This window comes from Mesoplodon mirus (genome assembly GCF_964341445.2).
Source record: "Mesoplodon mirus genome assembly, chromosome: 16".
Taxonomy (NCBI): domain Eukaryota; kingdom Metazoa; phylum Chordata; class Mammalia; order Artiodactyla; family Ziphiidae; genus Mesoplodon; species Mesoplodon mirus.
The window spans coordinates 44,247,531-44,262,303 of record NC_138992.1 but is presented as its reverse complement, the minus strand read 5'-3'; the positions used below and the strand labels follow the sequence as shown (position 1 = coordinate 44,262,303).

The 14,773-nt window shown below is 36.9% G+C and overlaps 1 protein-coding gene across 1 annotated transcript in view; it reads left to right on the top strand.

The window, feature by feature from the left end:
• NECAB1 (N-terminal EF-hand calcium binding protein 1) overlaps positions 1–14,479 on the top strand; it is a 250,392-nt gene extending 235,913 nt beyond the window's left edge. The window contains exons 10-13 of the mRNA XM_082601744.1: positions 3,066–3,178; positions 9,067–9,144; positions 10,439–10,530; positions 14,320–14,479. Coding sequence (XP_082457870.1) covers positions 3,066–3,178; positions 9,067–9,144; positions 10,439–10,530; positions 14,320–14,345 — 309 coding nt within the window. The 3' untranslated portion in view covers positions 14,346–14,479. The remainder of the gene's footprint in view (positions 1–3,065; positions 3,179–9,066; positions 9,145–10,438; positions 10,531–14,319) is intronic.
• Positions 14,480–14,773: the final 294 nt, after the last annotated feature.

Below are 14,773 nucleotides of genomic sequence, written 5' to 3'. Positions count from 1 at the left end.
GATGGAGAAGTAAAAAGTCACATTTCAAAGGGCATGGGTTCAGGGAGTAGTGAAGGACTCTGGTCATATTTACAACTTGCCTCACTAGATCACATAACAATTGCCTTCAGACTAAAAGAATTATGATGGAATAGGTGGATATATTTATAATATTTCATTAGGAAAGCCCATAAGAATCATGTGAGTCACAGTTTGTCAAATACGTGACCTGTAGATTTTTGTCAAAAGGATGTATCCATAATTATTTTGGTAGAGATTATCTTTAACACAAAGTGAGAGAGTGGCATGGACATATATACACTACCAAACGTAAAATAGATAGCTAGTGGGAAGCAGCCGCATAGCACAGGGAGATCAGCTCGATGCTTTGTGACCACCTAGAGGGGTAGGATAGGGAGGGTGGGAGGGAGGGAGACACAAGAGGGAAGAGATATGGGAACATATGTATATCTATAACTGATTCACTTTGTTATAAAGCAGAAACTAACGCACTATTGTAAAGCAATTATACTCCAATAAAGATGTTCCAAAAAAAAAAAAATACTACGTCCTGGGAGAGTCAGATAGGAGGCTGATTGTTCATTATACAACCTTAGGAGATAGTTATTGACTTTGATTCCTGATCCTGAAGGGAAATAAGATAAAGCTCAATTAAAATTACTGAACTCATTTAGGTGACTAGGTTATGGAAGCAAATAGACCCAAGATGTAGGATGATTCCAATGCAATAAAAGTTTTCCTAGTAAATAGTCCACACAATGATCCAGGGACACAGGCTTCTCTCACCTGTGGGCCTGCCAGTCCTAAGGCAGGTCTTCATCTTACCAGCAGAAAAGAAAAAGAGAAGGTGGAGGAGGCTCACATCCTTCCTGAAAGTCTTGGCTCAAAAGTAGTACACAGCACTTCTGCTCATATTCTGTTGGTGAGAACTCGTCAGTTGGCTACACCTAACTGCAAGGGATAATGGAATTTGTAAGTCTAACTCTATACCTAGAAAAAAGAAAGAAATGGATTTTGATGAACAGTTTGGCGTGTGTGCCATAGTCTACCTTCTGGTCATCAGATGTTCATTGCATCTTTCTTTTCACATTTATAGAACACATTACCTTCACAAGGGAGACCACCCAAAGTCTCCTCCAGTTACTGCTTCTAGCTCAAAATCCAGGATCCCTGGATGATGTTTAGTTTTCTCTGTAAGGTCAGGATGTAGTCCTTTAAGGTCTGAAACCCCCAACCCCTGCACACACACAGATAAAATATACAATGATAAAACTAGGCCAGGATAAATGCCATAAAACTGCCGCTCAGAAAACAGATGAAGAGGAAATACACAACATTCACAGGTTAGTTGCAACAATGAATTCATGCTGGGAAGGTATTTTAGTGAAGGAAGTTCCACTATTAGACACCAGATCTCCATTCTGAGATCTGGTTAATGAAGGAAGTTCCACTATTAGACACAAGATCTCCATTCTGAGATCTGGTTAATGAAGGAAGTTCCACTATTAGACACAAGATCTCCATTCTGAGATCTCGTTAATGAAGGAAGTTCCACTATTAGACACCAGATCTCCATTCTAAGAGGAACTCTGTTTTCTGTTCTTCTTTAAGAGTTTCTTCTTGGTCCATTACCATCCATGACCACATCTGAGTCAGCCCATTGTGGAACATTACCTTTCTTGGGGGTTATGCAGTATTCACAGTCTGCTTCCTGCTCATATGAGTTTGGGGGCCCAAATATTATTTTAAGCCTTAAATAGTCAAAGGATTTTAACACAAGGATCAAAGTTTATTTGGCAATACAGTTGGTCAAAATTTTAGTAGAATTCTGATCAATTTACATACAATAAGTCTCATGGGCCATACCTAAAATTACTTCTTAGACACAATGTTCAAGACTTGTTTATTTCTTTGCTAAAACCTATGAAGACAAGAATTCTATCTTAATCCATCACTGTATATTAGAATCCAACATTTACTAATTCCCTGTAGGAACACAAAGTAGGAACATTTGTTCAATATAAAAAGTGCCTAACATAATACCTACAATATAATTAGTGTTCATCCAATGGTAGCTGTTAACATTAAGAGAGAAGCTCATTGGAATAGGAGATAGCAAACCAGGGGCTTAATTCTAGCTCTACTGCTACATACCTGGGTAAGATCATGCAAGTTAGTTTCCTCATATTCTAAATCTTTCTCATATTATTGTTGTTGCTTTGCATTTTTATAATTCACCTCCAATCCCTTTTTTTTTTTTTGCACTTTTATGATTCATTACCAACAATTGATGAGGAAAGGACTAATCTTAAGATCAAAATACCATGAGAAGCCCATAGGCAGATCTCTAGGAAAGTATTCAAACTACAGGTGCTGTAATGGTAATAGTATTTGTAACAAGAATCAGTTGTCATCCAACCCAGCATGATCCAATAAACACAGGCTTCATCTAATGCCATGAGATTTGAGTGGGGCCTATATATGTGGTTAATTGTTTGAGAACCCTGTGATGGTTTATGTAGCTTTGGAAATGCTTCAGGGAACACTTATTTTTTTGAAATTTGGCTGTTTTTAATGAAATTCATAATATGTCTAATATCACAAAATAGCCAAGAAGCTGGAGCTGTGCACTGTGTACAATAAAACTTCTCTTTAAAATTTGGTAAGTGATTTTAGGTCAGTGATCCCAACCCTGGCTGCACATTAAAGTCATTTGGAGAGGTTTTTATAAATACCAGTGCCTGGACCCCACTCCAGAGATTCTGATATAAATGCAGTTTTAAAACCTCCCCAGTGATTCTGACGGAGAACCACTGCTTTTAAAAGGGAAATATGTCAGCACGAAGGACACCTTTTTTAGTGCCTGTTACTAGAGGCAAGAAAATATCCTGCCTATACTACAGCTTTTATACAGTGTTATTACTTGTACTAGTCATGGCCTTTTTAGTCATTTTTAGATGAAAAATTGTTTGTTTTGTGAGGAGGGATGGGATGAGCAGTAGGGGGTTGGCTTAGGGAGGCTCCATAATTAGTCAATACAGTAACACTTGCCCCTTCCTCTGCAGCACATCGTGCTTGTGCAGCGTCAGATGTCTGTGATAGAAGAGGACTTGGAAGAATTCCAACTCGCTCTGAAACACTATGTGGAGAGCGCTTCCTCCCAAAGTGGTTGCTTGCGGTAAGTGCTCCTGCGCATGTGTCTTAGATGAGGGTGGGGTCTGGAAGACTGGTATTTGAGAATCTTCATCTAAAGTTATGCTGGTCATTCTAGCCCTCGGGGTGATGCATTTTGCAGAGTTAAGCAGGCTGTTTTCTCTTTTATCCTTGGATTCTGTGTGGATTTGAGCATTAGGAGCACCAAGGGAAGTCAAATAGACTAAAATTCCTCCTTTTGCATTCAGGCAGACTCACACTCTGATTTAAATCATCTCTGGTATATAAGGCCTCAACTCTAGTGCATCTAGCTCTGATTGATACCTTGAGAGTGCGCCCTATGGCCTAATAACCACCATTTCAGCCATTCATTGTGAAATTGCACCATCTCTGAAGTCTTGATGGCAGGACTTTGTCATTAAAAAAAAAAAAAAAAAAAAAAAAGTTATTTCCATGGCCACTCCAGCTCAGGCTTCTGTTATTTCAGGCTACTAAAATATACCAACTATACCTCATCTTCAGTTTCTCTACTCCAAGTAGTCCAATAAACAAATACTACAATTATAATTTCCCGGAAACAATTATCTTAGAATTCTCTTACTCAGAAACCTGCAATAACTATCTAATGATATCTAACTATCAAATGCCAGAAGTTTATTCTGACCCTACAATTATACTACCAACAGACCCCAGAAATCCATAGCACTGCTACCATTTGTTCTCCCTCACCTGAACACTATGCCTCAACAGTGCCCAGCTGCATATTGCCTTTCCAGCATAATCTATTGTCTTACCACTGTGCCTTCGATCTGGCCACTCTCCTTCCCAGAAGTGTGCACCCAGCTTCAGGTCTCTGCCAGACCGTGCTCTACCTTAATTCCAAAGATTAAACTCACCTGCTCCTGGAAAACTGCCACAACCAAATCCACCCATACCTTAGGAGCTTGTTTAAATTGTATTTCACAATACTCTTAGAACATTGGGGAAGCTTTTTAGCACATGTGTGCATGCATGTATGTGCACATAGAAACACACACTTTATGTCTCTTTGGTGTTCCTCCCAGTAATTACTAGTTATATTTTATTCACACTCTGGCAGAATACTTCTGCAGCTAAGAAGTCTGGCTCTGGAATTAAATGTGGGTTGTGTTAACTTTGTGGGTTTGGGAAAGAGAAAAACAAATACCGTATGCTAACACATATATATGGAACCTAAAAAAAAAAAAGGTTCTGAAGAACGTAGGGGCAGGACAGGAATAAAGACGCAGATGTAGAGAATAGACTTGATGACAGGGAAAGGGAAGGGGAAGTTGGGATGAAGTGGGAGAGTAGCATTGACATATATACACTACCAAATGTAAAATAGATAGCTAGTGGGAAGCAGCATCAGAGCACAGGGAGATCAGCTCCGTGCTTTGTGACCACCAGAGGGATGGGATAGGGAGGGTGGGAGGGAGATGCAAGCGGGAGGGGAAATGGGGATATATGTATACATATACCTTATTCACTTTGTTATACAGCAGCAACTAACACAACATTGTAAAGCAATTTTACTCCAATGAAGATGTTAAAAAAAAAAAAAGTTACTGAAAAACCCAAGCAGAGCAATTGTGTGACCCATGTATAACACACACACACACACACACACACACACACACACACACACACATTTTTTGATTACTCTTTTCGCATATTTTGTAATCATGAAGGCTTATTTAATCCCTGTGTTTGGCATGGGTAGGTACCAACTGAATATATGTGATGTACAGAGTGTATTCTCAGAACCATGCTTGACTTCGGAAAGTTGAGAATAGTTTCTGCTTCCAAGGATCTAGGAAACCAGTTGGGAAAATAGGATACTCATTCATGAACAATTAAAACCATGTTCTTGCCCTTAATTTCACAGCTGTTAAGTAGAATAAAATGATTTCTGAAGTCACTCTCAGTTACCAAATTCTAGAATTTGTATGTATTCTAAACTCCATGTCAAGGATATAGAGAATATGAATGTGGAACTGCATTGTAAGAATCAACCCTGGGAGTTGTACTATGGCCAAAGAAACATATTTAAGAATTCATGGTACCTTGTGGCACATTGAACCATTAATTTATCAGCATTTTTATATAGACAAAATAAATGGGTGGCCGTAGTGTGGTGGAGAATTGTGGGAACTATCCCTCCTGTGTGCCTTTTACTCCAGTGATTAGGCTCTGTGAGTTAAGGTAGGCCACCTGGGGAACAGAGGAAGCCAAGACGAAGTGTGTCCTGTTCCTGATGAGCCAAGCTACCTTAGGTAAGATGTTTAACCCCAACTGTTCCTGAGCTACATCATTTTTCCCCATTTCATTGACATTTTCCAGCTCCTGGAATGTTCAAGGTCTCCTGGGGCTCAGGGCTGAAGTTCTAAGTGACCTTATCCAGAGACAGCTTAGCCAAAGAACTCTTGCTTTAGCCAGTGAGTTTTCAAGTGTCACAGGAAGTATGAATACATTGAGGAGGAAGACTGAGGGTGTTTAAGTTACAGTCACAAAGCAAAAGCTCAGAGTTACATCATGTAATTTTACGTTTGCAAATTGAAAGCTAATCATTCAAGCCCTAAGCCCTTTTAACAGAAATATTGCTGACTGAAGTTTCTAAAAATTTTATCATTAACCTTTTCTTGCTGTCTCAGTGTCATCACTGCATATGTATTATTACATGTATTGTACAGTCTCAAATATCAATGTCCTTAAGTGTCATTGCTGTGTATTGGTCAGTTTTGCCCTTAATTGAAAGCACCCAGTCTGTAGAACAATTTTGATTAGCATTTTCACCCATAGTCCTTTAAGACACAATCTAACTGGTCTTTCAACTCTTCCATCTGGCTCTTGACCAGATGGCCTACAGTCATGAAGAAGGAGGAAGGAACAACACAAACAAGCCATCCTCTCATGTCTGAACCTAAGGACAAAGTTTCCCAGAAGTCCTTGCATCTCAGCATACTTCCCTTGGCATCTCATTGGCCCAACTCAAGTCACATGGCTATTCCTGGCTACATGGGAGGTTAGAAAACAAATATTTAGCAGAAAGGAGATTGTGATGACTGTCTCAGCCCAGCACTGATTGGCACATTGGATATATTGCAAAATGAATAATGGCAGGGTTCAGTTAGACAGAGGGGAATAACAGTTGGGGAGGCAACAGACAGTATCTACCATATGATTCCCAGAGTGACTGTGAAGGTAAAATACCTTAATCCATGGGAAATGCTTAGACCAGAGCCTGGAACAGAGCAATATATATTAGCAACCATCACCATTGTTATTAGTATGTATAATAATGTAATAATTGTTATCATCATTATTATTGGCTTGCTGCTCCTCATTGTTTTCAAAGATTTGTCTTTTTCCCTCAGTTTCTTTTCTATTCCTTTTAATTCTGTCATGTTTCTCAACTTTGATACCATTAAGGCTTAGCTTTCACTCACCTAAGGAAAGTGCTACTTTGTTTTTTGCTATTGAGCTAACAGCTAACACACACACGCATATACAGACATACAATATACCAATTACTGGGCAAAACATTCCACATGTAATGCCTTATTTAGTACTCACAGTACTATTATTACCACCATTTAACAGGTGAGGGAACAGGTTAAGTAATGGGGCCAAGGTGACAAAGCTCTAATACATGGTGGATGAAGGTAAGCCTGTATGGCTATACTTCAAACCACTACATTATCACACTGTGTTATCTTCTTCAGTCCTTCAAAACTTGAGCATCAGGCTAAAATTTTGTGAATTTCTTGTGGCTAGTCTGGAAAATGGCAGGTTCAGATAGCAGGATAAGTGATTTTTATATGTAATAAGTAATACAAATGAATTAGTTTGTAGGAGGCAGTTCATAGTCATGGATTGAAATTTGACCATTACATTGTCAGATTACATTTGGGGATTACAGATCCTTTTTGACTATGATGAGAACTATGGATTCTCTTCCCAGGAAAAAGTAGATATGCACAGTAATTTGCAGCTCATTTCTGGGATTTCAAGGAACCCCCCCTCCACCAAAAGCCCATCATCTATAAACTCCTGGGGTTAGAAAATCTCCAGTTTCATTTTCTGTTCAATTCCTTTGATTATGTTATAAACCTTTCCCCGAGAAAATCTGAAACTGAACTAATAACAATACTTGCTACATCATATCTTAACTGAAGCAAGCTAGATCAATAGCTCTGTGAAAAACACCAAACTACAAGCCAAATAAGTATTACAATTTCTGTGTAGTTACCACCATCTGCTGGCCACACTTAGGTAAATCCTAAATTTACATTGAGCTTGGCTATTTTACTGGTATGTTCTATGTTCTCTATTAAATCAATATCCTATTCTCCCAATTTCTCCCAATCTCTCAATTTATTGGGATTGAGATATACACACTACTATATATAATAGATAATAAGGACCTACTGTGTAGCACAGGGAAGTCTACTCAATACTCTGAAATGACCTATATGGGAAAAGAATCATAAGAGTGGATATATGTCTATGTATAACTGATTCACTTTGCTGTAAACCCGAAACTAACACAACATTGTAAATCAACTATACTCCAATAAAAATTATTTTTAAAAAATTTAAGAAAGAGTAGTTTATACAAACTACTATGTATAAAATAGATAAGCAACAAGGATGTATTGTATAGCACAGGGAATTATAACCATTAACTTGTAATAATATTTAATGGAGTATAATCTGCAAAACTACTGAATCACTATGCTGTATACCTGAAATATAATGTAAATCAACTATACTTCCATTTAAAAAAGCACCACATCTGATTTTTTAAAAAAAATCCTTATTGTTTTTCTAACCTCTGATTTTGATTTATAATCTGAATGTACTGTGAAACGTTAGGCTGAACAAGCTGGACTTGTGGAATTAATTTTTTAAAGGAATCTTTATATTTGTGTCCTACTCTCCCTTAAATTTATGAATCTGTCCCCTCTTCCTTTCTTTCTACCTTAATTTGGATCTTCATCATCTCTCACCTAAACTAATTTCACTACCTCTCTAGCTTTTCTTCCTGCTTTGAACTGTTCTCCATAGGCTACCTCACACGGCCATCAGAAGGATCTTTTAAAACCCAGCTTCAACCATGAGACTCTCCCTGATTTAAACCCTTTTGTGTCTCCTCATTGCTACCGGATTAAATCCAGTCTTCACCTCAACTTGTCTTTTCACCCACCTCCTCTCTCTTCACTACTCCAAAACATATTATGTAGGCTAGTCCAGAGGGCTGGAAGGAACAAATTTGTCTTCCCTAAATTGGAAAAGCAATTACAAAAAAACCTACAATTATGGCCAGAATATGGACTCAAACTTGATCTGGACAGCGAGAAAATTGAGAGGTGTGAATGTGTAAAAGAGAAAGGAGGACAAACACTGGACACTGGCAAAGTTGGAGTTAGTTGTATAGCAGTGTGGTCCAGGTGACTTAGCTTAAAGCAGGACCCCAAACAAAAGCTATCAATCCAGAGACAGAGGTAAGGGCAAGAGCTTTGGAGGTTGGACTGCTCCAAAGAGCTACACCTGAGGGCAAGGAAAGTGGCATACACTCACATTTCTCGGAACCCTGGCAAAACAGAACTCAAAGAATATTTTTGAATGGATATATGAATGAAATTTTACAAAGTTATATTTGTGTTTTCTAAAATATACTGAGACAGTATTCATGATGCCAAACCAGAAAACTAAAAAAGTATATTAAACAAACAGACATGTTAATCAATTATTGACAAAACTTCAATTTACATGCAGGAACCATAGGTGTTTCCTATACAAATGGATAAGATTAGAGATGATTAGAAATATTAGTTTATTTCTTGTGTTTAATTTCCTGTGGCTAATTACACTTTTCCTTTTCCATTTCAGTATTTCTATACAGAAGCTTTCAAATGAATCTCACTACACAATTTACGAGTTCTGGGAGAATAGTAGTGTGTGGAATAGGTAAGTTATGAGCAGGCCTTATTTTTTTTATTTTTTTGCCAGGGAGGTGGCAATATACATGATATAATTTTAGAACCTGTAGAAAAAACTCCATTCCCTTTACCTCACCTTAAAACCTGTCTCATTTGCTCATTTTCCTAAATCTCACTCTTTTTATGGATTTGAAATCACTTTCCTTTTGAAGCACAAAAACTTTTGGTTATGATCACACTTTAAGAATTAACATTTTACTGATGCTTTCAGGTAAATAGATTTAGATGTGGGTCATGGGTGTCTAAGGTGTGCAGGGGTGGGAGACAAAGGATGCAGAAAAAGATGAAAAAAATTTTACTTCCTAATTTTTCTTAAGCTCTGTGGTTTTTATTTTGCAATATAGCTATATATAATGGTTAAGATCATCATAGCTTAACAGCTTTTTGAAATGTCTTTACTTACTGAAAATAAAAGGGAAATTCAAGACATTGTTTGGAAAAGATTAAAAGCAAGTCAACTTCTCTTGTAATCATTCAGTTTTGTATATAATTATATTTGTTAACTATTCCTCGATAAAGTTAAAAAATAAATCAAGTTCTTTGAAATTAAAATTATTATTAATAAGTAACAAATATATAATTAGAAAAATGAGATGAAGGAAATTTTGCTATTCTGAGATTATATAAATAGTTCTAGTTGGCTTTAAATGGCACGGAGAATATAGCTCTCCAATAAATCCATATTTTGGGGTGTTAAATTATGGTAATGAAACAAATACCTGGAAATTTAGTTGATACATATTTCACCTAAAAACTTTATTTTTGTGGCTATTTTAAACACTGTGCTATAATGCATAATGACATCAATAGAATTTCAGGCACAAAAGGGAGCTTTAAAGGCAACTTATTCAACTCTGTAGTTCCAGGCCTATACTTTTAGATGATTTTTCTTTCTTTTTATCCTCTAGAGATGGAAAATCTATAGTCCTTCTTCTTAGCTATCCTATTTTTTAAACATCCTGATGCCCAAGATAGTCTTCCTTCTGTTTAAACTTCTTGCTGCAATTACAGTTATCTCCTTTTGTTTTATCTTCTCTAGAGAATTAGTGCTCTCCTGTTTAAAAAAATAAAATTCTAGTGATACTTGTTAAATTACTCCTTAGTCTTTTAAGGGTAAATAACCAAGAAAAGAAGTCCGTATTCAGGCACTTAATCTAAATCATCCGAAACCTTGCCACCTTGAGTGAATGTGAACTGTGCTACATTCTACTCAGGAAGATTGTAATAAATTGCACAGCCGTAACCTGTAATTATTTATACAGCCACCGTCAGATGAATTATAGCAAGACCTTCCAAAGAAGTAATGTGGATTTCTTGGAAACTCCAGAACTTACATCTACTATGCTAGTTCCTGGTAATTATCCTGGGTTCACAATTCTTCTATGTGCTTTTGTATTGCCTTTCTCTGTTTAAAAGACAGTATGTTCTAGCTCCTTCCCCTTCATCAACTGTACTCTATTTTTTTATCTATCTTAAAATTGGAGAGTGGGGGGTAGGAAGTAAGAGATCTATATATTTTTTCTATTGCCTTTAGTCCTTAGTTGACCCTATTTGTATTCCTGGCTGTATTAAACCTAATATTAGTCATTTGCAGGTCACCTTCTAACAATTTGAGGTATAAATCATGACATTTCAAAAAATTATTCAAATGCTTTACTATATTATAGTGTATTGAATAAATGTGAAATAGGTGAACATAGATTGGAGATTAGAATGTTAGAAATATCTTTATTATAATAATTGTTAAAATATTTTTTGTAATTGGAAAAAAAGGAGAAGGGAAAGAGAAATTTGAAATGAACTTGTCTGAGAAGTCTGGCCTAGCCAAAGCTTATTTAAGATAGTTGAAAAAATTATTTGTATAAAAATTATTTGTTCATCTACCCATCCATTCAATTACCAATTAAACTACTTTTACTGAATGTTAATAAGTGCTAGGCACTGGGGATACTGGGGTTCCTAGCCTGTTTACTAGCACTGATTGAGCTCCAATTATGAACAAGCATTGTGTTGGGAGCTACAGAGGGTACAAAGTAAAAATACAGTCACTACCCATAAAATGCTTTCTGTCCAGTAGGAAAGACAAATGTTTGCAGAAAAATAACAAGCCCAGGACATACATAGTAGTTACCCATTAGAGTAATGTGCTATGTGAATTTAGAGGAGTGGATTGCCTCTTTAACAGTTTTTAATGAGGAGATGATCCTCGAGCTGGACTTTAAAAAATGAGATTTGGACAAATAAAGATGGAGAAGAAGGGTACTTAGATAGAGGTAAATTGTAGACATGAACAAATGTAAGAAATGTTAAATGTGCTGTGTTAATTGGTGCAAAGATATGATTAAAGCATAAGGCTTGTATATGGTACATGTGCAAAGAGAGGAGAGAGTAGGAAATGGGAGTTGAAAATATAATAAGGAATTTTGACTTTCTTCTTACAGTATTACAGAGTCATTAAAGGTTTTTGAGAGGGCTAGTGAATGCTCTAATCAGTAGTAACTGTGGCAGGAGGGAGAAAGGTGAATGTCATGAGAGGAGAGAAATTGGTCAGGCTGGGCAATAATCTAGGCCAGGAAAAAAAAAGCATCTGAACCAAGAAGATACCCATAGAGTTCCCTTGCAGATAACATTTTCAGGAGTTAACCATAGCAAGATGATGGTTGAAGCTGGGGGTTGGTGAGAAAGTGTGTAGGTAAGAAGAAAATACCTAACAGAAGCCTGAGGAACTGTCTGTATTTAAAAGGTTGGGAGAGAAAAGCTTCCTTTCATTAAGGAGACTGAGGGGAACCAGAGATAGGAGAGTCACAGTTGCAGAGTATCAAGGAAACCAAAAGAGGAGTAACATGCAAGGTACAGTGCTCCTCAGGGGGCCTATGTAGTAGAGCATGGCTAAAGAGAATGGGACTGAAAATTGGATTTGACAAGAGAAGTTTTAATAAAATGGTAGGAATTTTAAAATTAGGGTAGATTTTGATGGATTGGTAATAAATGGAAAATGAAAAAGTCAATTCTGGAATTGAAGCTAGGTGAGGAGATGGGGAGATCAGGTGTGAATGCTTTCAAGTTGGCTGACTCTGACAGTCTCAGCCTGATTTTTTTTTTTTTTTTTTTTTTTTGGTACGCGGGCCTCTCACTGTTGTGGACTCTCCCGTTGTGGAGCACAGGCTCCGGACGCGCAGGCTCAGCGGCCATGGCTCATGGGCCTAGCCACTCCGCGGCATGTGGGATCCTCCCAGACCGGGGCACGAACCCGTGTCCCCTGCGTCGGCAGGCAGACTCTCATCCACTCCGCCACCAGGGAAGCCCTCAGCCTGATTTTTAATATGTATTTACTCTAGATCTTAAGGGCAGGTTTATGCACTACTAGTGTCATTGGTACACACATTCTATTACTCTTTCTCTCTCAGAGCATTTCCTAATTTAGAGAGAAAAACTGAGTACAGATAACACTGGATCAATTCCTGTTCTCAGAATTCAGAGTGAATATAATTTAATGCCTTTTAATAGCTACCCTATTTTTCATTGATTTTCACATCACATCTAATTTCTACGACCACTGGAATTTGATAGAAAAAAAAGTTAGGTTTGATTCTAACACAATTTTAAAAACCTACTTCAAACAAGATTTTTAACATCTATTGGGTCATCCTACTCTATTTTAAACTGAAAGTTCTATCACTCTTAACAGCTGACTTCCCTTGGGGACAAACAGCAGATATATCTCCCTGGACAAAAAGCTGAAATTAGCTTATAAATATTATTTATGATTTTAATGTCAATATGACATATTTATAATAACTAGTTTTGTGCATTTTGTTTATGTAGTTTTGAAATGCTGCATACATTTTGACCTAAAATAAAAATCTGAAAGTTATTACAGTTAGAAACACAGAATGAGTGGGTTTGCATTACTAATTCACAAATAAAAAATTCTAATAAGACTGCTTTTTAATTAAGATTTCTAAGTGGTTTACTTAAGATACATCTTAAGAAATAAAGCAGGGACTTCCCTGGTGGTGCAGTGGTTAAGAATCTGCCTACCAATGCAGGGGACATGGGTTCAAGCCCTGGTCCGGAAAGAGCCCACATGCCGCAGAGCAGCTAAGCCCGTGTGCCACAACTTCTGAGTCTGCGCTCTAGAGCCTGTGAGCCACAACTACTGAGCCGCGTGCCACACCTACAGAAGCCCATGCACCTAGTGCCCGTGTTCCATCCGCAATAAGAGAAGCCACCTCAGTGGGAAGCCCGAGCACCGCAACGAAGAGTAGACCCCGCTCGCCGCAACTAGAGAAAGCCCGCGAGCAGCAACAAAGACCCAACGCAGCCAAAAATAAAACTAAATAAAACAAATTTATTTAAATAAATAAATAATAAAGCAACTAAACCAGTCTGCACCAGACACAAAAATATAAACCAAAATATATTCCTATGAACTCTCAAATATAAAAATCACTTAAATGAGGCATACTGGAATATGGAGCCTATGCTGATAAGCCATCATAAAACACCCAGACAAAAAGAGCATGAGAATTGGTCTGTGGAGCAGAATCTCCCTTGGCAAAGGAGAAAGCCTTATGGTTATGGGAAAAAAGGATACATAAGAAAGTAAGATCCTATTGCCAGTCAGTGTATTATTTAAACAGCTTTGAAAACAAATTTTAAACCTTTACATTTGTCTGTTTCTCACCTCATTCCACCAATCTTACTTCTTTGACATAGGTTTGTCTTTGGGATACTTACATTTACTGGGGAAAATATTTCTAATTTTATAATACAGATATACTAAAAAAATATTATTTAAAACACATCCACTTGCTTATACCCAAACTTTCTGAACTGGGTAGGTTAAAACAACAACAACATGATTTTATCTTCAGGGCGTTTATAATCTCACTGCCAAGACAAGCACTATTCATATATAACAAAAACTTTTTAGTTAGACTGCAACCAAGTGCCAAAAGATATGGTACAACTAACAAGTGCACAGGAAAGTTCAATCAAGTCAGGAAATAGTAACTTGAAAGATAATTATACAGACTAAAGATGAGGGAAAATAGTCTCTTTAAGAATGACTTGCACCTTGAACTAACTTAGCCCTAGCAGGTATTTTCATTATTTAAAAAAACTCTTTTTCTCTTTTCAGCTTCATGGTGGATCCTGAACAACTAGCTGTTCCTTAACATTTTCTTTATGGTTCCAAGAAAAAAACAACTGTTCTTATCTAAAATGTGAATTAGAAAATTCTTTGTACTTATTAATCTACTCTCTACTTTTGTTTAAATATATTTACCCTAAGATGTGCACTCTTCTTAAATGTCTTCTATCATCTTATCTTTCATGTAAATTTTAGCTCAACTTTCAATGTTCACTATTATCCTCAATATTTACTGCTGTATTGCTACATACAATAAACCTAAAACCCTTTAGTCTCAAAATCATAATATATGAAAAGTATACACATAAAGAAACAAAATTGTTATTATACAGAAAAAAATATTTAAAGTGAGAGCTTTTAGACTATTACTTCATAGGACAGCTTTTGTAGATCTGTCATAAACTAAAAAAGGTTAAATCAGTGTTTTGTGATTTTTAAGTAT